Here is a 27798-nt window from a genome sequence, read left to right as displayed (position 1 = left end):
TGCCCATACAGAGTGCTGCAATGCGCCTGTCACAGCCCCCGGCAGGGTTTATTGAAGCACAGCAGACACACTGCTCTGGAGGGCAATGCAGCTTTTCCCTTTTGGTTCCTAAAGGCTTTTCCCGTGGTTGAGAAACAGGACGGAGTCAAGGAAAAAGGCTGGTCTGAGAAGGCTTTTTGAAAATTGATCATCAGATGAGCAATGCTTTTACATGCTCAGCCTCCACTGCCTTTCACACAGCTATTCCCTGTGCCTGCATGCAACACAAACCCTCGGCAGAGGGAGGTTACAACATCTGCTTTACGTGGGGATTTTCCTATCTTCCACCTGAGTGCACAAGTACTATGTACTCAGTCTATGCTGACACAAATTTCCCTAACAGCAAAAGTCAGCTAATACCCACCACCTTCACTAGAAAAAGGAAATTATTTAAGCAGTTAACTTTTGCTCTTACCAAAGAGCAAAACTTCATGTATTCGTAATTATTCTCTCCCCTTCTCTTCCTCAAGGAGTTTTTAGGGAGTTAGGACCAGTTTGGAAGAACACACAGCAGAGCCTGAACACAAAATTTGTTGTCTTCTTTAGCATACTTGTTTTATTTGTTTTTAAATCTAGTTCAGGGAGCTAGAAGGCATTTTATAATAATGACTCAAATCCTATCAGCTTATAAGGATGTTAATACTGCTTCATCACTTCTGTGGCCTACACAGCCAGTGCTGCCCGTTTGGCTTGCTAGCCTGAGTTGTATCAGGGGTCTGTTAAATATCACACATCAAAGAAGCCTGGAACTGGCACAACAATACAGTATTTGGAACATGAGCATTAATAGACCAGAACATTACACAGGGAAGATGAGCATTAAAAAACAACATCTCTATTCAAGCCTGTCCAGGCACTCAGAATGTATCTTTCAACATTCAGGCACCGCTGACTTTGACTCAGTATGCAAAGTTAGCGAGGAGTGGTGTAGTGGGAACACAGCCCTCGCTCTGCTGGGAAGGTTTACTGGCACCTTGGTGGCACATTAACAGCCTCCCCATGTCAGCCTTGCCACGTGGTCGGTCTTCTGCTTGCTGGGCTTTATGAAGCCCAGGAGCTCCAGTTCAGAAACAGCTCGAATAAAGCGAGCGCTGGACATGTGGTGAAGGAAACCAAGTACACTTTTTATGACACAGTGACAGAGACACTGTTCTCTTCTAGGAGGGCAAGATTTCTAAGTCAGGGTAAGCACAGATTACACAACGTGTTGCACAATAAAATTGCTGGAAATAAGGGCAGAGCACAAGTTGCCTACAGAAGCACAAATTTTCAATCTGATCAGTACTTCTGCCACATGCATACAACGTGACAGCAAAGGAAGAGTTCTTTTTCCCACTGCTGAGAGAAGCTTAAAGCCTACAAACATACCAATTATGCGGCGTCTCACAAGAATTTATACTTTTATGTCCCTTGACAAAAAAATGGATAGATAATTATGGAGATTTCTTCTGAGGTTTCACAGCACCACCTTCTCCTTACTTTTTATTTGCTCTGCCTTTCTTGCTGCCTGCCTGACATACAGGTTTATATTCCTGAGTTACAGAATTTAATTTATTGTGAGTGACAATTAACAGTGGAGCTTGTAAAAAAGGAAAGCCGGGAAAGCCAGGTATAGTATTAGAGCATATAATCATCCTTCTTTTAGTTAAGTCTTTTTTGGTACAACTATTCATTTCTTCTCTGTAGCAGCACTACTGCTGTAGCCATGAGTTTTGGTTCTAATGCTCATCTATTAAATATTTTTTAGACCTCAGTTCAGGATCAGGACAAAGTCAGGAGCAGAACGGGTGTCCTGTGGAAATGAAGTTCTCAGCTCTAAGGTACTAGAACATAATGAACTACTGCTTCTGTTTCTCCATCTGCTCTCTAGGTCACAGCCCTCTTTCCATCTGTTCCCCAGTAATGCTCTACCCCTATCTAGCAGCCATACCAACTCTGATGATTATATCAGTTTCAACTTGTTTTATGAACTTTTGGTTCTGTTTCAGACCCAAACAACTCCTATAGACAAAAGCTGCTCTCTTACCACACCACTCCCAGCCCAACTATTTCAACTGATCTATTTCTTAGACACTTTCAGTACATTAACTGTTTAAGTTTTCTGAAATTAGTTAATTAGGGCACATGAAACTGTATTTTAAAACCCCTGGTTCATAAATCCTGTAAGCTTTTCAATGGCAAGCTTGAGAGAAATGAGAAAGGATACTGGATAGTATCATCCACCTGGTCTGAGGAAGCTGCATCTGCATTTGGTTCCTCAGCTGCCATCACCACAGTTGAGAAAGCCTAGAAAGGGAAAAACAGCACAGATTTATTCCAGTTCATAGACAGACAGATACAAAATAGTGAGCTCTGAGCTGAAAGCTATCATTCAGGGGCAGTAAGATCTTGCAAGGAGAACTCTGTGAGCGTGTCAGTTCAGCAGCAATTGAAGAGCAAGCAAGGTACATATTACCATGGCAATACAAAATGCAAGACATCATTCTGTGAACTCACGTGCCTGCATTTTAAATCTCAAACAGTTCCGGGTCCTGACCCATTCTCAGAGAAACTACAGAACTGAAAAAATATTCTCAAAGTGAGACTGCTTAAATATTCTGGGGAAGTGATAGAGGTAAGTTGGCTGTGAAGAAATCTTTAAAACTGAGGGACAGCAAGAGTCTGGATAGGAATATACAATACACAAGCAAGACAGCAGCAAACAGAACACACTTGGAACAAGTAAAAAGAGTATCCTCTAAACTGCAGGTAGTTGAACTACAGAGTTTCTTGCAGAGGATGCTGTGTTTACTAAAATGTACTGGTAATGACATCCAGGTAGGTTTACAAAATACAGAAGAAGCACTCAAGTTCAGGAAACTTTAGAACCGAAGTGTGATTGTTAGCCACGGAGACTTTATCATATTAATGTATGTTCTCTTCCTATACTACCTCTTCTCTTGGCTACAGTATGAGACAGGTTATCAAGCTAGAATGACCCGTGCTTTTCCCTGGCACAAGCATTCTCTCCAAGAGCCCCACTTGCCTGTTTCTGTAAAAGTGTCACAGAATACTTAAAAACAAAAAAGAAATGCCATTTTTTTAAGCACAAAATCTGATCTGTGCAGAGCATAAAACAGAAGCGAAACAGTTTCACCAGAGAATAACAGAGCTGGAAATAAATGATTCACAATAGAGCATGACTTATTTGAGTTACTGTGGGTACTGTGGACCATGGTATGCAATGATTTAAGCTGTCAAAAGGGGCACTAAAGAAAAGCAGACATGCAGCAGAAAGATAAATCAGAATACTGAAAGCAGGTAAAGGTACTGTTTGCATCATCACATACCTCTAACCAATCAACGAGATTAATCAATCTGCCACACTCCAAATGAAGCTTATACACTATGCATATGTCAGGGGCTTTATTAGAAATGCCTCCTCCATCACATTTCAAAGCTTGATTCTGATGAAAAAAAATTGAAGGCAGTAATGGTCAGTGTTTAATCTTGAGCAATTTTAAGGGCTAGATAAAGCATTATTTCAGGTAATTCAGATAGTAGGTATTTTAAGCAAATGTTTACTGTTTGTGTGTTTAATGGCAAGTTGATGGTACAAAGAAAAAAACCAACAAACAGGAAAATAAGAAAGCATACCATCAAAAAAACCCCAACAAAACCCCACACACCTACTTCACTCCTGGTGTTCCTTCAGTAACTTCATACACTTACGCAGTATCTACTGGAATGAGTGATTATCTGATTATGCTTTTATGCACTTTTTTGCTAGTTCTATTCACATATGAGAGAAATAGTCAGTTTTATGGACTCAAGAGAAGATACAAGTCATGATTTGCCATGTAGAAAATAGGAAAGTATCCTTTTCCCCCTGCTCCCTTGAAAGGAAGACTTAGTACAGATCTGTTGTATGTCCTGAAAATCATAATTGCTTCTCTCATCTCAAGAGTTTTATCTTTGAAATGTAACAATCATTTATCTCTGGCAAACTCAGCATCTATAAAGGCAAAAATCTAATTTCTCACAAAGTATTCTACACTGCAGGAAATTCATAGAATTGTTAAGGTTGGAAAAGCCCTTTAAGATCATCTGAGTCCAATGATTAACCCAGCACTGCCAAGGCCACCATTAAACTATTTTCTTTACTGCCACATCTACATGTCTTTTAAAATCTCACCAGAGATGGTGAGTCCACAACTTCCCTGGGCAGCCTGTTCCAATGCTGCTTCCTTCCAAGAAGAAATTTTTCCAAATATGCAACCTAAACCTCCCTTGGTGGAACTTGAGGCCGTTTCCTCTTGTCCTGTCATGGATTCCCTGGGAGAAGAAGCCAACCCCCAGCTGGCTACAATCTCCTTTCAGGCAGTTGTAGAGAGTGATAAGGTCCCTCCTGAGCCTCCTTTTCTCCAGGCTAAACACCCCCAGCTCCCTCAGCTGCTCCTTACAGGACGCTTCACCAGCTGCGTTGCCCTTCTCTGGACACCCTCCAGCACCTCAATGTTCTTTTTAAAGTGAGGGGCCCAGAACTAAACACAGCACTCGAGGTGTACCCTCACCAGTGCTGAGTACAGGGGGACAATCCCTGCCCTGGTCCTGCTGGCCACACTATTGCTGATACAGGCCAGGTGCCACTGACCTTCCTGACCACCTGGGCACATGCTGGCTCATGTTCAGCCGCTCTCGACCAGCATCCCCAGGTCCTTTTCTGCTGGGCAGATTTCCAGCCCCTTGGATTCAGGTCATCAGCACTGAACCATTTACTTGGGAAGTTAAAAAGCCACTCGAGCCAGAGGCAAAACCCCCTGTACAGCTGGAGAAATTGACGGCATTTCATTTCAGTTTCATGCACTCTAAGAAGTCAGCTGTCTTAACATGAAAACAACCACTGATCATTCCTTTCAGCTCATGTAAGTTTTTTTCTGAAATGCTTTCATATGCTAGTAAAATATACAATCTACTTTTGGGAAGTTATTAAGCTGTAGCAATGACAGACACCTTCAAAAGAAAAATGTTTTTCAAGATAGGAAAGAAGGCTAGGCAAAGAATGTAACTTTGCTCAAGAATCTCTAGTTTACCCATAGATCTCAATCCCTGCAATTTTTGAGACTCTGCTCCAGTTTGGACTCTGGTACTTATGAGATATTTCACAATTTCCAGTACACCTAGCAATTTTCAAGTTTATTTACTCTCTACAAGGAACATAAAAAGCTGTAGACCTTAGGTTAATATCTCTCAGTTCATTACAAGATGGTTTCCAGAAAAATTCAGAGCAATATGGCTAACTCAAAATATTACAATGCAGACATTAGTTTATCAGACTGTAACTCAGGAGTGTACCATAATAGTGTCAAATACTCCTGTGTTAGTACCTGGCACACATGATGTTACACTTCTGGCTGATCTAGATCTAGTGGCTCACCACTGCCCAGAAGGACAACACTACGCCCTTCTCTTTTCCCCTCTCTTACTGCACCCAGCTCTGTGGTTTCCTACTACTCACCCAGGTGCCACCCTGGCAATGCTGGACACTTTGCACTGATTTTCTAATTTTAAGGTCAAGACAGTTATCACAACCAAGACAGGATGCAACTTCCAGAGCAACTGCACACTCCTGGAACAGGTTCATCCGTAGAAATCAGTATCTAGCTGGGTCACACACAAGTGCTGAGAGTGATCCAGGAAGATACTCCTGATGGGCACTGCGGGGTCTGTGCCAGCACCTGAGAGAACCCAGCCTCCCTTGTGATCACTGGGCCAAGCCTCTGCAGTGCAGCCGGAGGGAGCAGCAGCTACCAGTGGGGCAACCTCCCCTTCCTGAGGCTGCAGCACACGTGTGGTCCCAAGAGAAATAACCAGGCTGACAAGCAGGAAGCTGCCCTAGAACGAGCAGCCAGTTGTGAAACCATCTGCACAGCACAGAGGTGCTGCTCCCAAAAGAACAGAACAGGAGTGGGAGCAACCCAGAACACTGCTGATGAGGAAATGCTCTTGCCTGACCCTGCTCCAAGGCTAGACAGAGGATACACTCATACCCTGCTCTGAAATCAATGCTGTGATCCCAAGGACCAAATCCTCTTTCCCTAATATGGGAGCTGGTATCCCAAGTTTCAGCTTGTTCAGTTTTCAAGGGATCAGTGAAAACAGAATGATACTGGGTTTGGTGCAGTTTTTTTGGGTTCTCTTCTCCCCCACCTCCATAAATATAACCCTTGGTTCATGTTTTGCTAAATAAGTAACTGGACTGGACTCCTGTAAAGCAATGCATCACGTATTATGGTACTCGACTGAAGCTCTTTTCTGTACTGGCCCTCTGGAAGGAACAGTTCTGGAGAACTTTGCTCTGGTCACGGCGCAGAAAAATACAAACCACACAAAAGTTATAGACAGAAAAAATACTTGACTCACATGGATTAAAATGCTAAGCAAGGTACTCAGCCAATACTGCTCCTGTTAGAAACTATGCCAAAAATTCACAGTCTTCTCAGAAAACATTGGAAATATGTTAAAGCATGTCCAAGTACAAAGTACAGGATGACAGAGAGCTTTAAATCTGGTCAACTCATCACAGAGAAAAGAATACTTATTAAACACATCGGTAGTTAGATCTTCCTAGCTGTCCTAGTCTATATTTTTACACGTCTTCTAAAAATATAAATTACTGAGGTTCATATTAGGTTTCTTTAATGGTAACTTGCTAACTACTGTTTTCACAAATAAGCTCTGCAAGTGGTTTCAGTAATAACTCCTGCACACAGCAAAACTGATAACCCTCATTCAAATCAAGGACAGTGCCAACAAACCCAATACAAATCAGGTTGTAGATTTCAGAGGCTGATCTTTATCAAGTATGGTTCCTGGTAAGTGTTGGCTTTGACTCAAGTAGCACATTACTCAGATACAGCTACAACCAATACTCACTTCAAAATTATGATCAGTTTTTAAAGAAAAATGTTAGGGCAAAAGAACAACTTCAAGTACCACCTATAATAAAGGACAAAAAGAAATGTATGTTCACTCCTTTTCCAAATCCTAGTCTATTTTTTCTTTTGGTCATCCTGTCAGTTTGACTTACGAAAGAAGTGGAATATAGTCTGCTTTTCTCTTCTAGAAAAGGGAAGGGTTAGGCTGATAGAATCAAGGACAATCCTTTTCTTGGACTCAGAAAACATAGGATATCAATACATAACAAGTATGAAAATAAAATTACCAAGAAAAACAAAGGACTCAGTTAAATATGCTGTATTTAAGCTATTTTAATGTTATGATTCCACCTGAACAGTCTTTACCTTGCAGCTAATCTACATAGTGAGGACTGAGCACCAGCCCCATAAACAAAGTTTCTGGAAAGAGTAACAGACACTGTATTTTTCCCATGGACAGTCATCCCAATTGTAATGGAGGACAAAATTACTTTCCTGATACATTTACAGAAGAAAGAAAATATCATGGCTAGAATACGCTCTGGAAAATGGATTCCTCCTACAGAATTCTTTCCAGAATTACCTTCTTTATTTCAGCCAGACAGATTCCCCAGCTCTTTGAACAAAGTCCCCAGTTGCTTATCAGCACTTGCTAGCTCTCTGCAAAACAGCTGAATACGTGCCAAGCTTCATGAAACAGCAAAACTCAGCCTTGCACACCATCCTCACACAGCCTTCCAGAACCACCCTGGCACCACAAACAGCCCACTTGTTTCTTACCTTCAGGTACCAGTGTGGGTTATTTAAAGCTGTGTGCAGCGCCGTCCTGGGGGCAGCATTCAGGTGCCCTCGGAGAACGGTGGCTGCGTTGAAATACATGATCTCATGCAGGGTCCTGTGGTCTGCAGGAACAAGGTATTTTCTGGAAAAGCAGGAGGTATGGGGGGAGTGGTGGAGACACAAGCTTCAGCTTAAGGGAAACAACAGAAGTCTGCTGCAGTCAGACTACAAAAATGCATGTTTCCCAATCAGTACTGAAAAATCTCTGCAAAACAAGATGAACAGCACTGAAATAAACTTTTAAGCAGAGAAGTCTGTTATTATCAACTCTACATCTAATGGACTTAGCACAGAACTCTAGCTGGGACATTGACAAATTAAAAATAAGGGCAGCAGCTACAGTGCTAACCCAGTCAAGTGCTCCACAGATCTTGCTTATCTATCTCAAGGACTCATCATGAGTCTCTGCTCATCTTTGTCTTCCTATCTGAAGCTTTTTGCTTGGCACAGTCATACTTCTGTTGGCTTCTCTGCCTCCCCCCCACCCTCTATAATTAACAAGTGCCTTCATCTCTGCCCCCACCACAACAAGCCTTTCACATTTTCCACTACAGAGCTGCCTCCAAAACTGTATCTGCTATGGGTTGCTCACCAAAACAGTTCCCAAAATGGACAGGATATCACACTTGACATCTGTACAGTTTCATAAGTAGAACAGATCAGCAAAGATTAGGGTAAAGACTTTTGACTTTATTTTGCCACTTACACCCACTCCTCCCTCAACACTGTCTCAGTAGCCAAAGTAGGTTGGTCAATTCGTATCCTAATTATTTCAACTGATCTATTGAAAAAGAGGTGCGGGTTTTTTTTGGTTTTTTTAGTTATTATTTTTAGAATCCTCAAAGAAAGAATAGGAAGGGAAAGAAAAAGTGTGCCACAGGGACTGAGACACAATTTCGAGAAGATTAACATGTTAGTAAAATTTCATTTGCAACTTGTGGTGCAAACTAATGCAGGAATATAAAACAGGAAGGCTCACCTTACAAGACTGTCTATATAGTCAACAACTTCAAAACGAAGCATTTCAAACTTTGTCAGTTTCTTAGACCTTCTTGATTCCTTCAACTCCAACAAAGTCTTTAAAAAAAAGTGGTGCATAAGACTACATGGGAGGCAGTTATTCTCTGGAGAACACAATCTACATGTTTAGCATGTATAATTAATTTTTGCTGGCATGTTCTCACTGATGATGTTTGAAATGTAATCACGCAGTTATTTTTATTTAGGCCAATGTATTCAGTTCTCAAACCCGTAGGAGTTTGAGAATTTCAAAGAAATATGTTTAGGCGAAATGTCTAAATTACAAGTTAAATAAAAAGAAAACCCATCTAATTTGCATTTTAAAATCCTGGTTTATGATAGATATTTTCTGTAATTTTCTATGTGTCAGGAAGGCCTGAAATACATAGTTGGTACTTATTCATTCATTTTTAAGATGAGACACTCACACACAACCCTTTACTTAGAGCTCCAGCAAGCTGGGAAGAACTAACCACGAACATTTTAAAACATTAATTTAAGGAACCAGTCAGTAAAGCCTAGGCAGGCCTAACCTTCTGAAGGTGATAAAGGTCTGTCTTCTTCTGGAGCTCCTTTTGTGACGATACGGACACATCTCGTTCTTGGGAAGCTTCTGCTACTAGAACAAAACTAATGTTTGATATGTGGGGTAAATTTTTCCTACATAAACCTCCTAACCCAAGCAATCTTAGAAGTACTCAGTAGTTACTTGTTCACATAGACCCAACCACAGGCAGTTTTTGGGTCTTGCATTTTGTAAAAGACTGTTAAAAAAGGAGTCTGCAGTGCAACTTAGCCAACAGCGATTAAATAACAGAATCAATTCAGCCCTGAGCAAAGGCCCAGCACAAGCCCTGCACATCGCTTTAATTCTGTTTAGGCCTTCCTAAGTCTCCTAAGTCATACTCTCAACATTTATAAACTGGACAGATTAGTGCTAAGTACTACTGATGCCTTTGGTGTCTCCAAAAACCCACATGCTGCATTTTTTTTCCCTTCTCATGTGCAGAAAAATACTGAGTAAGAAACGAGTTCCCCCTACATAACCCAGAAAATGCAACCAGAGCAGCAAACAGAAACATGCTGAGGTATTTCATTGCGCCGTTTTGTCATCACCTTAATTTAGAACAAAATTTCATCTTCATGGACATGCAGTTTGTTGATCAATTGCACCAATTACTAGTAATTTTTAGGTAAAAACAAAGAAGCAGAATCCCAAAGCACAATCAATGCTAGGACGAGTGATAATCAAAACAAAAGGTATCTAGATTTCTTGCCTTACTTAAGAGGATGGCAGATGGAGATTTCACCCACACATCACAGGTAAAGCTCTATCAGCAGTGACAATCATGATATTTAAAAGCTTTTTGGTGACCTGCAGAGAACAATTTGGTATCTTCCAGGGTCCTGTGGACATTTGTGAGAGTACTGAAGACTTCAAATCAGAGAACTTCCTCTCCACTAGTACACCAATATGGTTTTTTTATTTTACAAATCCTTCAGCTCAAAATAGACTGAATGTGAAGACATTTTGTTTGTTCAAGCTTCATTTTATGTTTTTCAGTTCATTAGGCAGTCAGGACAATGGACTTTGTTGTTTGTTATAAAAAAATAGTATTTTGGACTATCCTTTCACTCTAGGGGCTCTGTCGGCAATTTGAGTACATCAAATTCTTGGCAGACTTCTGAAAACTCCCACTGAAGATCAATACCATCACAAAAATATAAAGTAAGTTCTCTAACCCAGCAATCTATTAATGTACAGTGTATCTTAACTTCCCCTTCTCACTTTTCCTTTGGAGCTTAAATCCACTTTGAAAACAAAGATCTTTCATGCATACAGCAGACCTTCTCCACTTTAAAACCATCTTCAAGTCCTAAGTGAAAATAAATACTGTCTTTGCTTTATAGTTCTGCAAGTTCTGAATCCCCAGAGCTGTTCTTTATTTATTTCCTCAAGGTAAAAATCCAACTACTTAAAAGCCTTTGGCTTCAATTCTTTTTTCCAAACTAGACAAACCTTTAGTTTTCCATCATAGTTCAGATTCCTCAGTGCTGGTACCATCAGTGACACACACAGCTTTTTCAGAGTGATGACCTACTTTCTCTACCATAGCTCTGCTCTTACTACAACTATTAAAAAATACATGCTACAGACAAGAGCTGATTCTTTTAGACAACCCTCCATTAACCCTACAGTGTTACACGACTACTTTAATTAATATTGACTGCATTTGGGGGTTGTTGCCTACTTGTCCAAATGCTGGGTAGCAACCACACTGGTCATGAGCTTAATTAATATGCATAAAACAGACCCGATGATAACCAATTAATCTTCAAAAGCCAATCTTTGGGCAGTGCTTCTCCATAATTCAGAGGAAGCAAGGAAAGTCCTATTCCAAGAATGCTGGAATACATCATACTCCTATTTCAGAAAGAATGCAGCAGTTTCAGTTAACCTGCCTCTGACAGACACAATGCTGCTACTCATTTGCCTTGCTAAGCTGTGAAATATGTCCTCTACCATGAACAATCAAGTCTATGGGCTTGATGAGTTACAGCCTCACAGCAGAGCCCTGACAACCTGCACTTGGGGTCCTAGCTCTGAACGTGCAGGGGAAAGAAACTTACACACGTTTGGGCTAAATACCATGTCATAAGGAAGTCTGTTGCTTTTTATCTTTCAAAATAGTTCATTTTTACCGACTGCAACATCTGCTAAAATGCTCAAAATACATTTATGAGAGATTTAGGGGATAATGTTTGCTGATCTGTCCAATTTCTTATCTTACATCACTCTTCTGTATTATAAAAAACACAAACCACACATCAGTAAAGAATACAAACATTTCCTAATTTTGTGCATGTATTTAAAAAAAAAAATCCTGCAAATATGATGGTTTAATACGATGACAGGCTATCTCAGGGAAAATGGAACTCATTGGTCAGATTACAAAACAGCTTTTCTATAATTTGCAATGGAATACATGATGGTTCACACCCACCTTCTAGATTCTGAAACTGGGTCAAGAACTCCTTCAACTTTTCTACTGTCTTATCAAACTCCTTTCCAGAAGATGACATCAAAATTTCCACACACTGTTGGAGCATGGTTACCAAATCAGTCTTATTCAACATCCTAAAAGATAAATTGTTGGCTGAAGTTGAAACACAGAATGATGAAACAAGTGTTCTTAGCTGAAAAAAGTTTAAAAAAATTGAAAAATTCATTTTAATAGAAAAAATCTCCACAATTTCAAGCATTCAATCTTGAAGCAAAGTCAATTTTTTTCCTGCTGTCACTAACAGAAAGAAACAAACCAATTAGGCTTGGCGATGATGTCCTTCACATTTTCCTGCAGAACAGTAGTTTTTCTGATTATCTAAAAACACTTGCTGGACGCAGGAGTTGCAATTTTTGAAACTGTGAGTCAGACACCAAAACAAAACAAAAAAACCCCAACACCCAAAACCCAATCATGGTAGGGTTGAGAACTCATTCCCAAGAACGGTAAATAAAATGGTAAAAAAACCCCCACTATGTAAACACATCCACAGAATTACTCTATGTGACTCAAAATTACTCTCAAAAGAAATCTGTATGCTGTTTTCTGTATTTAATTGCTGTACATCTAACCATCACTAGAATCCCAAAACCATCCAAGCTGGAAGGTATCTCTCGAAATCATCTAGCCAGCCTCCAGCTCGGCATTTACTTACTATTTTGTCATTAGGGCTTTTCCCAAATGTCACCAAGCACTGCCCAGTCTCAAAACCTTACTTTAAAAGATATCAAAGCAGTGATGGTGGGCAGTGTCTCAGGCAGTGGGTTTCCATATCAGCTACCTAAAAACTGACAAAGATTTTAAGGAAGAATTCAGAAGAGGCTGGGGAAGCTTTGTGGATGTCTGGAGGGATAATTGCAATTTGAGCTCTAGTTTCTAACTGGCAATTGATACTAAATGCTTATAAAGGTTAAAATTTAGAACTTCAGTTTATCTGCTTCAGGGTTACAGATTTTTTGCAAGTCAAGTACTGCCTTCAGATACACTTGTTTTATACAGAAAAGCATAAAGAGTTAACAACAGAAAGGATGCCCTTGACCACACAAAAGGCTAGAAAACATTTTGAAACTGTCTTGTATAATATAATGGGTAAATAAGATAGCTTGTTCTAGGCCAGACAAAACACTGCAGCTAAACACCCAAGATGGAGAGAAGATAACCAGATCTGGAGATCTGTGAATGGGAAAGAACAAATTTATTTCCATAGTATTATTCAAAAGGAAATTGCAAGTTCTAGAAAAAATTATTTACAACAATGGGATTACAGGGCCCAAAGAACAGGTAAGAAGACAGTTATCACAAATGAGAAATCAGTAAAGGATCCTTTTCAACCTTCTAGGTTTCAGATTACTGCAAAGTATGCCAGGTATCAGTGGGGTTAAGATTTTAATTTCGTGAGGAGTCGGGGTTAAAGCAGAAAGGAAGATCTCAAATTACCAAAAGGCAGTAAATAAATGTCTCAGATTATTCAGACAAAAGTTATGAAAGAGAAAAAAGGAAGCTAGAATGAAGTCCACAGAAACTCCTGAATGCTGAAGTGGGGAATCACCTGAAGAAGCGATACCAGATTGGTCAGCACCAAAATGACTGGTCACAGAAGGGAAGGACTGTGATAAGCAGCATGTGATGAAAAGCCATCCATACTTAGCAGACAAAAACCAGAGTACAACATCTAGACAGAAGACAATAGGGCAGACAGTCCCTGAAGTTTTGCCACACAAAATGTTGATGAGATGTCCCAGCCAGTTAACTCTACATAACCAATCAAGTGAGACACTCTCCAATCTTCTTGATCTCTCTCTTCTGATGGAATTAATGCAAAATGAACTAAAGCTCACACATTCTCTCTGTCATCCCATGGTATCTTTAGACTCTGGAAAACTCAGGTAGAGTAACTACTGTCTAGATTGCTCAAGTTAGATTACCTGAAGCACCATCTTTGAGAAGAGCACTTCTAGCAGAAGGGATAAAAGCCTGTCCAGGGAAAGGCTGAAGTAGAGAAACGGATCATGTAAGAAACGTGGTTCAGCAACTTAAAACCCTACATATTCAAACATAATTAATAAAAAGCAAGCGAGAGATTTCGTTAGGGAATGAGAAATAAGCTGACCTAAAGCTTCTCTATTTTTTTACTTTCTAAATACAAGGGGAAAAAAGATGGATTCCAGAAAAACGCTGAAAACAAATATGGGATGGGGAGGGGTGAACATAAGGACATATCAACAGGTGATGTGGCTCCTGGGAAGGCAGAGATATTAAGGAACAGTGAATAACTTCTAAACCTGAGCAAAAGGGGAAAAAAAAAAGATTGTGAGTAGAAGGGGAAAGACTACATTTTATCATTTTCTTCTAAAAGACAGCAGCAAGATTATATATAGAAAAAGCAGAGACAAGAGGAAGTATTTGTCAAAAGACAAACAGAAGTCAAAAGCTGAAAAAATGATAATCACAGCTAGAATTCAAAGTATTTGAAGAAACTGTGCTGGAGGAGTTTTGTTAGAAAATGACAAAATTTCTGGATTAAAAAAAAAAAAAAAAATCATAGAATCATCATCAGTGAAAGCAGCAACCATGATCACTGTATTTCTATCAGAGGCTCCCACAGTGGGAGCCAGGACCAGAAGAACAACAGGAGGGAGATGAACAGATAAGAATAAAAGGGGAGCAAGCCAGAATCTGATGGCAGCATCAACTTTGAGATAGGAGTAGTGACAGATGAATTCAGAGAGGATGAAAGCAAATTTAACACAGGAGAAGAAAAAGGAGAGGGAAAAATGGCCAAGAGTTAGTAAGAGATTATAGACAGACAGTAGAGGAAAGCAGAATGACACATTGTGGGCAAGAGCTCAGAGGTGATTGAGTGCTGTCAAGATTCAGGAGAGTCAGAGAAGGAACACAAAGGAACGACTGCAGAAATGACAACTCAAGCATGTAATCCTTTCAAAGGGATGAGAGTGAAAGAACACAGAAAAGTGGCTGTGCGTAAGAACCACTCAGTATGGCAAAGGTACAGTGTGAGGAGTGTGTTTCCTTGTGTGTGTATCAGCCCAGAAAGTTACCCTCCACCCACCACTGGTACGGCTTTTCTGTGCAGTTTTACTGTCAGACACATCAAACCTGACCAGCTCAGGGGGTCTGGAAGAGGCAGCTACAGTAACGGGGGTCACACCAGTTTCCTGTGGGACAGAGCCAAGGGATTGTTTGAATGAGTGCAACTATCAGGAGACAGACACCTGCCATGTGTCTGTTTAAAGCACATTTAGAAGTCTGTAGCTGCAACACTGCAACTGAAAGGTTTTCTATCAAGAAAACTGCCTTTGACGATTTTGGCATTTTAAATACTGACAGACAACACAAGTACAGGCTCTCCCAAAGTCCTACGCTCACAGTATCACAAAAAATTAACTCAGTCCCTATAAAAACTGTTAAGGCAATTAGGAAGAGAAGGAAACAGTAAAATAAGAAAGAAAGGCCTCAGCTACTATTCATTTGGAACAGATTCTAATTATCATTAACAGATTAAAATTTAAGCCAACTAAGACTAATAATTTGATTGATAATATCTACTGCAATTATACTCTAAAAGGCAAAACCCAACTCGTTCTCATTCACACAAAGTAATCTCAGTGGTTTCAGCATAATTACTCAGGGCATATGAGATATTAGAACCTGACTGAATTTCACAGAAATCAGTAGCAAACCAAACTGAAAACAGCAGCCAATTACACTTGCAAACAACCCTAAAACTAGCTGTGAACAAGCAATATCCTCAGCTTTAACTTCCAGAAGAAATGATGACTGATATTTTCCATGTGTACAGTGGTATTAAAACAAAATGGGGGGAAAAAAAATCACCTTGCTAGCTGAAGAGATGACTCATACTCCTCTGTCTCCCACACTCGGGTTTCCAAACACGCACAGTGCAACTCCCTGATCTGTTATGCAGAAGGTGAAGAAAGGATAAAGTGTTTTACAAAGTAATGTGGAAATCTTACAACAAGCTGTTCAAAGCAATATGCAATTCCTTTAGAGCTTGTTTTCCAAAGATGTAGAATGATTGCAAAAGAAATGAGAGCACTTAATATCTTCCAGAACTAAGCTTCTGCTGGAGGCTGTTGCTCTGCACCAAGTTGCAAACAACATTCAGGTGAAGAGAACTGCAGTGAGCAGAAAGGAACTCCAATCAAATGCCCCAACTAAAACATCCTTTTATTCTCAAATACTGGGACAGTTCATGCTGCTTTTGTAGTCAGTGACAGATTCTAGCAACAGTGTGGAATACATTGAGAACTGAGAGACAAGTGCACATGCACAGAATATATAATTGCTCTTCTACTGGAAGAAATCACTTAGCATGAGAAGGTGGATTAAACTACATTAGAGCAACAGGACTATTAAGAGCAATTATCACTGTTCCTCCTACTATTGCTTTTTTCTGCACAGAAGGTTGCTAAAAACTCAGTCTCTTAATCTGAATTTGACTAGTGATCTAATAGATGGTAGGAGAGTGTACATTGTCTGCAATGCATACAGATAATCCCAGATGTGGGAAAGTCAATGTGTGGATTTTTTTGCTAATCTGTGCACCTGCCTCCTCCTGGAAACTCCTTCCTGTTGACTGACATGGTATCATCCCTGCCAGTAAAGAAACCACACGCTGCTGTCCTCCGCCCATAGCAAGAAAGCATCTGTCTCCATTTTAAGAAGCAGGGGGCAAAACAGCACTTTAGTAAATAAAGAGTAAATATTTATTTAGATGTCATACTTTGAGGCCAAAAAAACCCCCTAAAACCAAAACCACAAAAACAACAAAAAGCACATATAACAGTACATCACCTGCTTGCCCAAAGGATACTTCGGAAGAGAAGATGTGAAAACATGAAGACATCTCAGAATTGAAACATAATTTTCATGGTAAACATGTAAGTCCTCCAGCAACTTCTCTGTTTCTTCCTACAGTGATAGAACAATTTTTGAAGTAATTCTGACATCCATTTAAAACTCTCATACAGCACTTAAAATGACTCTGAAGTTTTGATATTGTAGTGTGTTATGATTTAAATCATCCATCTTAAATTGAGACCACTAAGCAAACAAGCTGTATTTTAACAGTTCACTGCATTCACATTGCATATTGTTACCTTTACTTTCTTCCTCCAGCTCAGTAGAGATTTGCTACTGATTAGCATTATTTTACCATTTTCAGCTATATTTAGGCCTTTAGATTTGAAATGTCATCTCACAAAAGTAAGAGTATACACTATCCCTTTATCAGGCAGTGAGAAGTTATGTAGCTACTTTTACTTGAAAACTTGCATTTTTATACTACAAATGCATTTAAAAATTTATTTCTTATATTGTGGGTGGCTGCTGTTTTTATTAGTTATGTGTACATAAAAAGACCAGTTCACAGAAAACAAGCAGATACTCAGTTGCTGCTCCTACGTGTTTTTAATTTGACTTTTGTTTATTCATGGGTTGAAAACTACAGAAATTAAAAAATCACATTTAGGAAAAATAAATTATTGACTGCTTCTACTGAATTTTCTGGATGGCACCACATTATCACTGGCCTCCCATGGAAGCACATACTAACACTTCTGGAAAGCCACACTCGAAAATTCTGGTAACTGTACTAAAGTACTTTGGGCTCCTTACATTTAAGTTTGTGAATCAAAAGATCTTCCCTCCCCTGTCTTCAGACAAAAATAAAGAGGAAAAAACCACAGGATCCTCTACATTACCCTTTTGCTTAACTCTGAGCAAACTATTCCAAATGGAAAGAGGAAAATAAAATAAGCCACTGAAGTTTACCAGAGTTAAACTGAAACAACGGGTATCAACAATAAAAGAAAAGCAAAACCTTGTCTGCAGGCAATATAAGGAAGTACAGATGTATGGAAAGAAAAGGTATCATACTGCAAAGACTGAAAGTAACAAAGACAGTGCTACAGAGAGCTTTCTGATGTTAAAAAAAGTTTTAAATTATTAAAAACATGAATGACATTTCTCCCCCTAGACTTTTTATATATTGAAATTTAAGAGTCACTGATATAACAACTGTTAAGGCAACTTCCAAAACCGTAGGGTAGACACTCACAAGTTCGTATTTTAATTCTAAGTAGGATCATTAAGAAAGAAATTATCCCCACCACAAAATAAGCTAAGAAAAGAAAGCAAGTTCACTCTAATGCTGCTATATCAATCTTATTTCCCCAAACCCCAAGCATTATTAACACATCTGTATTTCCCTCATCTTGGTCCTAGCTCAAGACAGATATAGCTAATATAAGTAAATAGCAATGTATTTTGCCAAATAATGAAGTGAAAAGGCATAATCCATTTTAGAAGAGTTTGAAAATGTTATTAGAAGACTATGCAATATTATTTCCAGAACAGAGATAAAAGACACAAATTGCCACATTTACATAGTTTCAAATTAAAGTTGCCATGAAACCTTTCAGACAGATTGGTTAAAAATTAGGATGTAAAATTACTTTTAAAACTGATTATTTTAAACATTATTTTAAGAACTCTTCCCATAGTTCTTAAAAGAAGTGGTAACAACATGGAATAAAAATGCATCTGATAAAGTGTATTGCAGGTTTAGGGGCTAAGATGGAAGACTCAAGTGACCTGGTGCTGAAACACAAACAGTAAGTTTATATGGAAGACTACTATAGCGACTCTGAAAGTGTTTCCAAAGTTGGGCGTGATACTGTAGATCAGTGTGACACCAGAATAAACAGCACCTCATTAATGCAGCAGTAGCACCTTTTCTTCCCAGGCAGAATACACTGCCAGCTTGGCAAGGCAGTAATGGTCCTACCTCTGTTGTAGAGATTAGAACAAGTGTCTTCAATTAAAATTTGTGAGAAGCATGATATGCAACTAAACACGAGAACTCCAGCTTCCTTCCCAAACTTACAGGGTGAAGCTTGTGAAATAAGGGGTGTATTATAAAACATGTAAAGTTGAAAACATATAAAGTTTAAGCGCATGAGTATTCAACTTCCAAAGCAGGTGTGGATAAAGGACAAGGGAATAGTAGTAGCTTAAGCTATTTTTGCCAGTGAAGATAATGGATCATAAAATGATGTAAAATCATGTCTCATCTTGAAAACTGTAACTGCACTTGCAAAGTTGCCTGTTCCTAACCTCCCTCCAGCCATTACCATTGTTTTTCACACTTGAGAAAGCCTTACACACCAGGCAAGTACCATTTGCCTGACAGGTTACAAATACTTGAAATGAAGAGTCAGGAGAAACCCTTTACCTTCAGCAATGTTTCTACTGGGAGTGGCTCAGATGGTGAAAATAACCAACAGATTTTTGTTGGTGAATTCCTAAAGGACTCACAAAAGTAGTAGTCTGGCTTCAATCAGTTGGCAAAACTTCAGATAAACATCTAACAAATTAGTTTTAATCCTGTATGAGGTCTAGTGTGAATGTGTGCCTTGGGACAGAGACTCTGCCCTACTGAGTTCAAACAGAAAGTGAGGCTATGAAGGATTAAGAACTAAAGAAATAACCTCCAAGGTTACTTACACATTCTTCAAACACTTAACTGACCTTCCAAAAAAGGCAGTCTGAGTAAGCATGGAAAGACCTGGCCATAAATAAACCTTGTATCCTTCTTTTTAAGCAGTTATATTTCTAGATATAACTAAAAGTTGATGTAATAAAGTTGAGCAGCTTTGTATAAAGGCTGACCTGGCAACCCCAGAGATCTGGAATTTTGACCTGCCAATCCTAATTTGTCATTACTGGTCACAAAGCACAGTATGTTCTGTATGAAAGATGTTATACAGAACTATACATCTTGGTCTTGTATTTTATTATCCTCCACCAAGTGATATATTGGGCAAGTTATTTCAGTTCTCCAAGGATATTCTTAAAATTTTACCTTTAAGAAGCTGTCATTTGTCAGCAGTGCAACCTGTTTCCCTGACTCTTGCTTTTCCACATACCTTATGGCAAGGAAAAAAAAAACAACATAAAATTATAATGTAAAGGAAGATTCTAGGATTAGAAACATTTAAAATGTTTATGCTGCTGTAAGAAATATGTATCTTTCTTTGGAAAGATTCAAAAAGGACAGTCAAATCCAACAAGTTGAAAGGCCACTCCAAAACCCTAGAGATTATGCTTCAAATCAGTTTAACAAGTTCAAGTCATTTATGGTTATTTGTCAGAATAACTTGTTTCTGTATTAAGAACAAGAAGAAAAAAAAATCAATTCAAGTGATTACACATCACAGAAGCTGTACTCTCTAGACTAGAATATTAAGGCTTCCTGAAATTATTTAGAACTGTCCTCTGATCAATTTACCTTTGCTACAGAAACAAGTGCACAAATGAGCTACAGTGTTCACAGAACTACATTTACAGATTCTTTTCATCTTTTTTAAAGCTGACTCAGTATATGATTGTTCAGAAAATGTATTTCCACCTTTACCTTCTGAAAGAGGGCAGTCTCCGAATGTTTTCACACTGACCATGTGATAAAGAATAAACTCTCTTCTTAACATCTACCAGTTGGCAACACAGTACACTTAGAGGCTGGGAATAGAAGTGTTCCACAATACAGAGCTGGAAAACAAACCAAGAACTAGGGATGTTAATAAAATTCCAGCTCCTTCCTTTTAATGCTTTCTTACCACTACACTGCACATACTACAATGGTAGTAATGATACTCCTTTAAAAAAAAATTACAATTCATAAATATTCCATAAGTCACTACAGGACATTGATTACACAGTTGTAAACAGTCACATTAATTACCTTCTTTGCTATATGTGCTATTCATTTTCAGCTTTTCCCCCCTCTTACATAACATCACACGTAGATATAATGACATGATGGTGATCTCTTGTATCTATCACTTAGAAAATCTGATCTGAAATTGCTTCATCCTTGAATACTTTTAATACACAAGGACACAGCTATACACTGTCAGGTCTAAAACTTGTATTTGTATGTCAGGCCAATGGAGAAGTATTAAATTTTGATGACTCTTTCACATAAGAGGAGTTGAGACCTATGAGAGCCCACATAGCTCTGTCTTCAGGAAGAGGTACTATGGCCAGGATACTTCTCCTGGCCACATGTAATCACTGAATCTTATGTACCAAAAAATCTATTCTAAATGAAATTCTAAATGTCTATGACATTAAAAGGGCTTATTTCAGGTTCACACATGGAACTAGGCAAGAAAGAAACAATTTCACAGTCCCACATTAAAACACATGACAGGGGCTACAAATTCTTCAGAGAACTCTTGTCTGCAATCCACAAGAGCTACAAGGAGACCTAGACACAGAAATATATCTAGATATGAAGAACTATATAAGACAATAAAAATTTAACTATTGTGCTCGGTAGAGACTCTTTTTGGAAACCCTGAGCTCTTCCACTTTGCCTCCTGAGAGAGGGTAAATGTAACTCCCACATTGCTACATGGCTGCTTAGAGCACAATTATTACCTACTCTGAGGCACCAAGTAAATGATGTTGCAGCTCCTGTTTCCCTGAAAAGGTAGGAACTGCCAGAGGAGTTCAAGTGGGGAAGAGACACTCCTGTAGCCTATTCACACCAAGACAAACCAGAGTACAAGGACCCCATAAAGATGATCAGAACTGGAGACTTCTGCCAGGGGTGTTAGAAAGCTACAAATTAATCTATAGCAAAACACAGCTCTTTCTGCCCACTTTCTTTAAGCCAGGTCACCCTTTTAAATGTAACCTTAAAATATCACGGGTTTTGTGGCAGAGTAAGCTTTTATGTGCTTCTTCATACCTGTCCTACAAGTTTGCTCTTAAACCCTTATCAGTAAAGGTTTTAAAACACCCATCTGTTCACAGATCCAAACTGTTTCCAAAGGATATTTTTTCATACAATTCAGCAATATTAGAACCTAAGACATCTTTCAGTGCCTTGTAATTACCCTTTGTTTTCACAACCATAATTTGAATTCTTGTTACCATTGCCTACCTGAAATCCTTTGATAAAATTCTGGACAGAAAAATCATGGTACAGGAATATGTTGATGAGCACTTGCAGAACTTTCTCACCCAGTTTAAAGGGAAACCGGGGTGTCAGAAGCAGCTAAGAGGGAGAAAAAAGAAAAAGTAGCCATAGTAGAAATTTTCTCCTGAATTCAAATTAGCAAAACTTATATAAACAACTTGATACAACTCTTAGTATGTGTTAACATTCAACTAAACGACATACTAAAAACACTGCCAACTCCTAAAAATAGTATTTCTACTAAAACATCCATACAAAGATTGATTTTCAGTTTATTATTTTACCACATCTTCCTAAGTATCTTCCACTAATATAACGTTTGAAGTTAGTTTTGCTTAATGCTATTTCTGTAAAATTACAAATAGGATAGAGACTGCTTAATAAACACTGATACCACTACTTTTAGCATGTGTAACACAGATTTTGGAAATCCAGCACAAATCCAGCACACTCTACCAAGAATCCACAGACACAACACTTATATGGCCTGAACATATGGATAACTCAGCTAATGTTTGACAGGTGGTTAAGACTCAGGCTGAACTTTATTTTTCAAAGTTTAGGCTAAGTTTCAAAGCTATCTTTTTCTGGACCAAAGTAAAACTGAAATCACAGCTTGACTTTAATGAAGAAGTGTGAATGTCAAAGTGTAATTGCACAAGCCAATGCAAATGCAAGACGAAAGCAGGTGTGTGTGTGTGTATGTGTCTCAGTATGAGAAGAGAGCTCTCAGTATTACACTGCTCTGCAGCTGCGAGTAGAAATATCCAAAACCCACAGATCTCAGGACCAGAGTCCTTTTCAAAACCTTCAGACAAACCTCCCTTTAAAGGCAACACATGCAAACTGTGCTTCAACACACACACATTCCTCCTTTCTATTTATAAAGGGAATTACCTTGTCAATTATAGTAGACAGGTGCTCCTTACAAGAAAGGGACTGGAAAAGCTCTATGCACAGCAGAGAGGAAACTGAGTGAGGAAGTAATCTGTGGATAATCATTGGTGATGTAGCAATTCCAAAAATCAGCACTAGAGGTAATTCATGGATATGTTGACTGGATAAAGGGGGAAGGGAAAAAAAAAGTAATAGTTACATTATAGAAGCTTGTGTAACAAATGCATTGTGTTCCTACTACAGCACTGAGCTTAGATGCAGAGAGGGGTAAATTAAAAGATTCATTGCCAGTAAACCAAAAGAATTTTGGGGTCAAATAAAACGAAAAAGAAAGGATGCTATTTAAAGCCCTGAAGTAGATAAGAAAATGAAATTTCATTTTAGGATTAAATTTCAGAAAGTGGCACAAAAAGCATCATTTCAGATAGAGTCTTGTGCTGATCCTACCTTCCCAAAAATTTATATCCAGAGAACTGAGTCTTATAATAGAATTTTTTCAAAGAGAAAAAATAAGAAGATGCATTAAATAGGTAACAGTCAAGAAAATTTGTAAGATTTACACCATTTAATAAATTCAAAGTAAGTATGAAACATCTCCAACATTCTATGTTCCAACCACATGTAAGAAAAAAAATTCTGACTTCCCCAGATTATCTTTCTCTTCAGGTAATTTTTTAGTATTTGCTTTAGAACTGAAAACCAGGACTGAATGTGTATTCCTTGTGGACAGCATACAATTTATACAAAATACAGTGTTTTCAGTATCATTTCATCATTATTTTCCATTTTTAGTAGTTTCAAGGAAGTATAAATTCTGCTACTTTAAATACCATCTAGGTTAAAATTGTAAATTTATTTCTTTCCTTTGTTTTTGCCACGGCAACCTTCTGACTTTATATTTTAATTGTTATCCCACAATTACTTCATTTCTCTAACTCCTCAAAAGAAATTACTGAAGACTTAAACATAAAACTAATAAACTTCATATATTACTGTCCACTGTTGATAATCTTAGAAGGGAATCAGAACTTGTGATTAACAAATCAGAGAAACCTCTCATATTTACCCACTTCAACTTTATTAAACATGCTTAAGACTGAGATGAAGAGAGTAATACAAGCTATACGATTTCTTGCCTGTGTCTCAGCAAGTGAATTGCCTAGGCCTTGTTTAGAGGTAATATCAGGTGCACACACTGCAGCTGAATTAACTGTACAACTGCAGCCCCAATTCTGACAGCTTTAACTGTAGCTCCAACCTGGGGACTTAAGTGCAAGATGCTCTTTTTGGAGAGCAGCATGAGTCTTTGATCAGCATGCCTGAAGACAGGCTAAAGAAGAACGGAAGCACAGGAGCACCTACAGTAGTCAGCTGCTGATTACAGATCCTGGCCAACTGGGGAAGTTTCATATACACCCCTATTAGTAAGCTAGTGACCCTTACACAGCATTACATCAGTAGTCACACAAAAATACACTCTGAAAACAATTTTAAAAGATATACACATCTTAAAAGCTTAGTTTCACATTCACAAATTCTGTAACAACTAGTACCAATAAATTCTACTATGTGAAAAATTAAATCAACCACCTGTTATCTCAACCTAGCCCTTATGCACTCTGGTTCACAGCCACAAGTTAGCTTTAGCATAATTTATGCCTAAAACCCAGCAAGTAGTTTTTGCTCAATCACTGCTGCAAAGAAGCAGCACCAATATTTGATTCCAATGCTCCACTGGCCTCACTGCTACATTTCAAAACAGCTGCAAAAAAAATGGGTAAAGGAGTGGAAGAACTAAAGTTCAAGTCACATTTACCTGCTGATGACTATGAAGTCCTGAAGAACTTTTGTGGTGAAACTTTCCATGTCTTTGAATATTACTATAACTGGAGGAGACTGCCAGTGTCTAGAGGAGGAATTTCTTTTTTTGCTTGGAGTTTCAGAATCTGTTTTCTTTAAAGCCATTAATTAAACTTTAATACACAGAAGCCAGCAAAATAAGAAGACTGAATCATATCTATGATACTATAGTACTCCAAAGTGACATGACTGACTTTTTGTCAGCTGTATTTATTATTAGCATCTAGAACTGCCATTTTTCTTCCTTTTGTTTGGCACAGCATGAAGTACAAAGAATAAACAGATTTTAAACACACACTCCCAACAATGAAAAGAATAGCTCTGAGAGGCAGAACTGGTGGAGTTCTGCTGGGATTGAGGGAGAAGATTTGAGTTGCGTATACAGATATTGCTTATTTTCTGTATCTTTACCCACTAATAAAAAGAGCATGTACTCAGTACACTTTGGTTTATCACACTGCTCCGACGAAGTCGTCAGAAAATCAGTTGTAACTTGTATTCATGACAGAAACACAACTTGAAACTTCAATAGCTTCAGCAAACACAAAGATACAAACACATCTTGAAAGTTATTTCCTTACTGCTTGCCAATGTAGTGTGGGCTGCAGATGACATCATGGCTCATTAGCACTAATACAGTACCTTTGCCCTGGATGGCCGCTCTTCTGTAAACTTTTGTTTTAATAAACAAAATATCTCAGCGCTCCTGGGAGAAAAGCATTTGGCATGAAGCTGATATTGCATTTTAAGCTTCCAGTTACCAATTAAACTTAAGACAAAAAAAGTACTTTTTGCTTGTGTTTCAGAATTCTGACATTCATGCATCATCAGTAACTAACTCCACAGTTGTTCTATGTGTCACATATTATAGTCACATCACCTCAATATCACATTATTTTTTAGCATTACATTAAAAATTAACCTTTGGCATTTTCTCACAGAAAGCTGAGTTATTAAATTTCTGTTTTAAAAACATCTAAAGGTCAGGTATTTTCATAAACTGGGGATAAAAAAATGCCAGCAACATACCTTTGTTACACTCTCATACCAGCTGATAAGAGAAGACATTGAACAACGTATTCTATTCTGTGAAACCTGCACACAGTCCTCATCTTCCAGTGAGTCCACATCTATATCACAGTTCATCAGCTGCCCCATCAGCTTCTGCATCAGGTTTTTTATGCCTTCACAAAACATTTTTAGACACGTGGTAAAAACATTTGGTTATCTGACAACAGTTCTCCGTCTCATACTATAAAAAACCACCCTGAAGTTATTAGTCATTATTTTTCACATTTCTGATTATTCTCCTTCTCTCTCCAGAATGCACATCTCATGCTCCTGAAAGCATTAATGATATGTATGCTGTTAATGCAATTTGCCTAGATAGCAACAACTGAGGTTAAGATGTTGGTCTTCCATCTTTCCCTGAGCTCCAGCCATATGCTTTTTAGAGTGACCTAAGAATAAGTAAGGCAGCCAACCCACAGAACTGAAGATGCTGCCTTAAGTGACTTTAATCTTTTTACTTAAAAAATAAAGAAGGAGCAAGGAGGGTGGGGCAATTTTATTCTACCCATTCTCACACTAAATAATGTGACTTGTAAGCATTTAAGAAGTGGAATGCATACATACACTGTCCAATTAGACAAGAAGAAAACCAACCTACAATATCAACATGCAATACACTAAGCAGCATGTTCTTAACACTTATGCTACAGCTAACTAGCATGTCAATCTTCACTGTTCTAAACAGAACTGGCTACCTCTCAAAATACACTAGGCATTACTGCTCTGGTGACATAGGTTTGAGCAAATCTTCGGAAAGTCTTCAAGATCCCTCTGTCCATTATTCTTACATTTAGGGTCAAAAGCTAGAATTCCTAGTTAATTGATATCTTATTCAAAAGAAGCAGCAATACTATTGCAGTATTTACCTGGGCAATCTTTGGCTTCCAGCAAGGCTATATAAGGAGTAATGTTATCCTGAAGGGCATCTGAGAGACCTCTGAAAGTCAAGTCGTGATCTGTAACATTCACACCTAGAAAGAAAAGGACAAAATTTTAAGGCGCATTTTTCCATGACTCATGAGCACAATGATTGAACAGTAAACTGAACAGTAGACAAAAACCAGAAGATACCTCAAATATTTAAGGAAAGAATGAAAAGTATCACATCAGCTGTGAGGAAAGATGAAAAACTAGCAAAAGATTAGACACACATGTTGACACTCCCGAATTAAGAGAAACAGGGAGCCACTGTGAAGACCCTTTATCATATAGTTTGGTGGGGCTTTTTAAAGAAAGTCTTCTCAAGGTGCAAACCTGCAAGAACCAGGACTGGTTTTCTAACATCCCTCAGAATCCACCCACAGCCATGTAAGGCCTGCAGACAAGAAATTAAATTCACCTTCTCTAGAAGGATACTGTAACCATACCTGGATCCTCTCATGGCTCATCTAAAGAGGAAAATTACCATAAATTACTGTGAACCACAGTCTGAATTCACTATGACCAACGTAGTATTTACTGTCTTTGTTAATATCCTTAAATCAACCAAAAAAAAGAGCAAACCCCTCCAGAAGGCAATCCAGAGCTGCTTCCACAGAAATATTTGAAGCAGTAGTTTTTCAATATACTACCTACAAAAGTAGAGTACCTTCCACTCTTTGTTAGTGGCTACATGGTAAGTTTGAAGCACAGGCCTGATCTTAATTTCCCTAAAATAATCCACTGAAAATGTAATCAACTTGCCTTCAATCAGGTTTAGGATTTACAGTTGCAAACCTCTGAAAGAAAGGAGAAGGGAAGAAAAAAAAAAAGACTTCAGAACTTCACTAATTTCATCTCCAGCTATTTTCTTCACCCTCTGCTCTTTTCCCAAGATAAAGACACTACTTTCCTATGTGTAAAGATGCTCTGCAAGAACACAGACCAGAAATACAGAAGCTACATAATTCCAGGGTTAAGTCGTAGAAACCACCAAGCATGCTGGTAGCAGAAACACGGATGTAATCAAAGTATCTCCAGTGCCTCAAACAAAAAAACCTCAAATCACTACCAGCTGCTTAAGACAGACCTGTAGGGGAGTTGTTGACTTACTGGACTATTAAGCAACATAGGCAAAAGG

At 38.5% G+C, this 27798-nt stretch overlaps 1 protein-coding gene across 4 annotated transcripts in view; it reads right to left on the bottom strand.

The window, feature by feature from the left end:
• Positions 1-568: 568 nt before the first annotated feature.
• The window catches only part of ORC3 (origin recognition complex subunit 3), a 35833-nt gene continuing 8603 nt past the window's right edge, over positions 569-27798 (bottom strand). Inside the window, exons 5-20 of one of the 4 annotated variants that reach the window (XM_042016116.1) lie at positions 26606-26710; positions 25698-25852; positions 24625-24761; positions 22809-22968; positions 21876-21989; positions 20340-20473; positions 19788-19851; positions 16718-16834; positions 15737-15816; positions 11822-11955; positions 9350-9435; positions 8776-8873; positions 7737-7878; positions 3369-3485; positions 2246-2325; positions 569-1130 (exon numbers count right to left, since the gene is read on the bottom strand). In XM_042016116.1, the coding sequence (XP_041872050.1) occupies positions 1025-1130; positions 2246-2325; positions 3369-3485; positions 7737-7878; positions 8776-8873; positions 9350-9435; positions 11822-11955; positions 15737-15816; positions 16718-16834; positions 19788-19851; positions 20340-20473; positions 21876-21989; positions 22809-22968; positions 24625-24761; positions 25698-25852; positions 26606-26710 (1829 nt within the window). In that variant the 3' untranslated portion in view covers positions 569-1024. Of the gene's footprint in view, positions 1131-2245; positions 2326-3368; positions 3486-7736; positions 8002-8775; positions 8874-9349; positions 9436-11821; positions 11956-15736; positions 15817-16717; positions 16835-19787; positions 19852-20339; positions 20474-21875; positions 21990-22808; positions 22969-24624; positions 24762-25697; positions 25853-26605; positions 26711-27798 lie in introns of those variants that run through there. The other 3 variants (XM_042016117.1, XM_042016118.1, XM_042016119.1) reach the window with 3 other exon arrangements.

This window comes from Corvus kubaryi, unplaced genomic scaffold, assembly GCF_017639235.1.
Source record: "Corvus kubaryi isolate FWS band 111438036 unplaced genomic scaffold, C.kubaryi_AGA036_p1.0 split3-73, whole genome shotgun sequence".
NCBI classification, from domain to species: domain Eukaryota; kingdom Metazoa; phylum Chordata; class Aves; order Passeriformes; family Corvidae; genus Corvus; species Corvus kubaryi.
The sequence above is the reverse complement of the archived record's forward strand: the minus strand, read 5'-3'. Positions and strand labels throughout refer to the sequence as shown.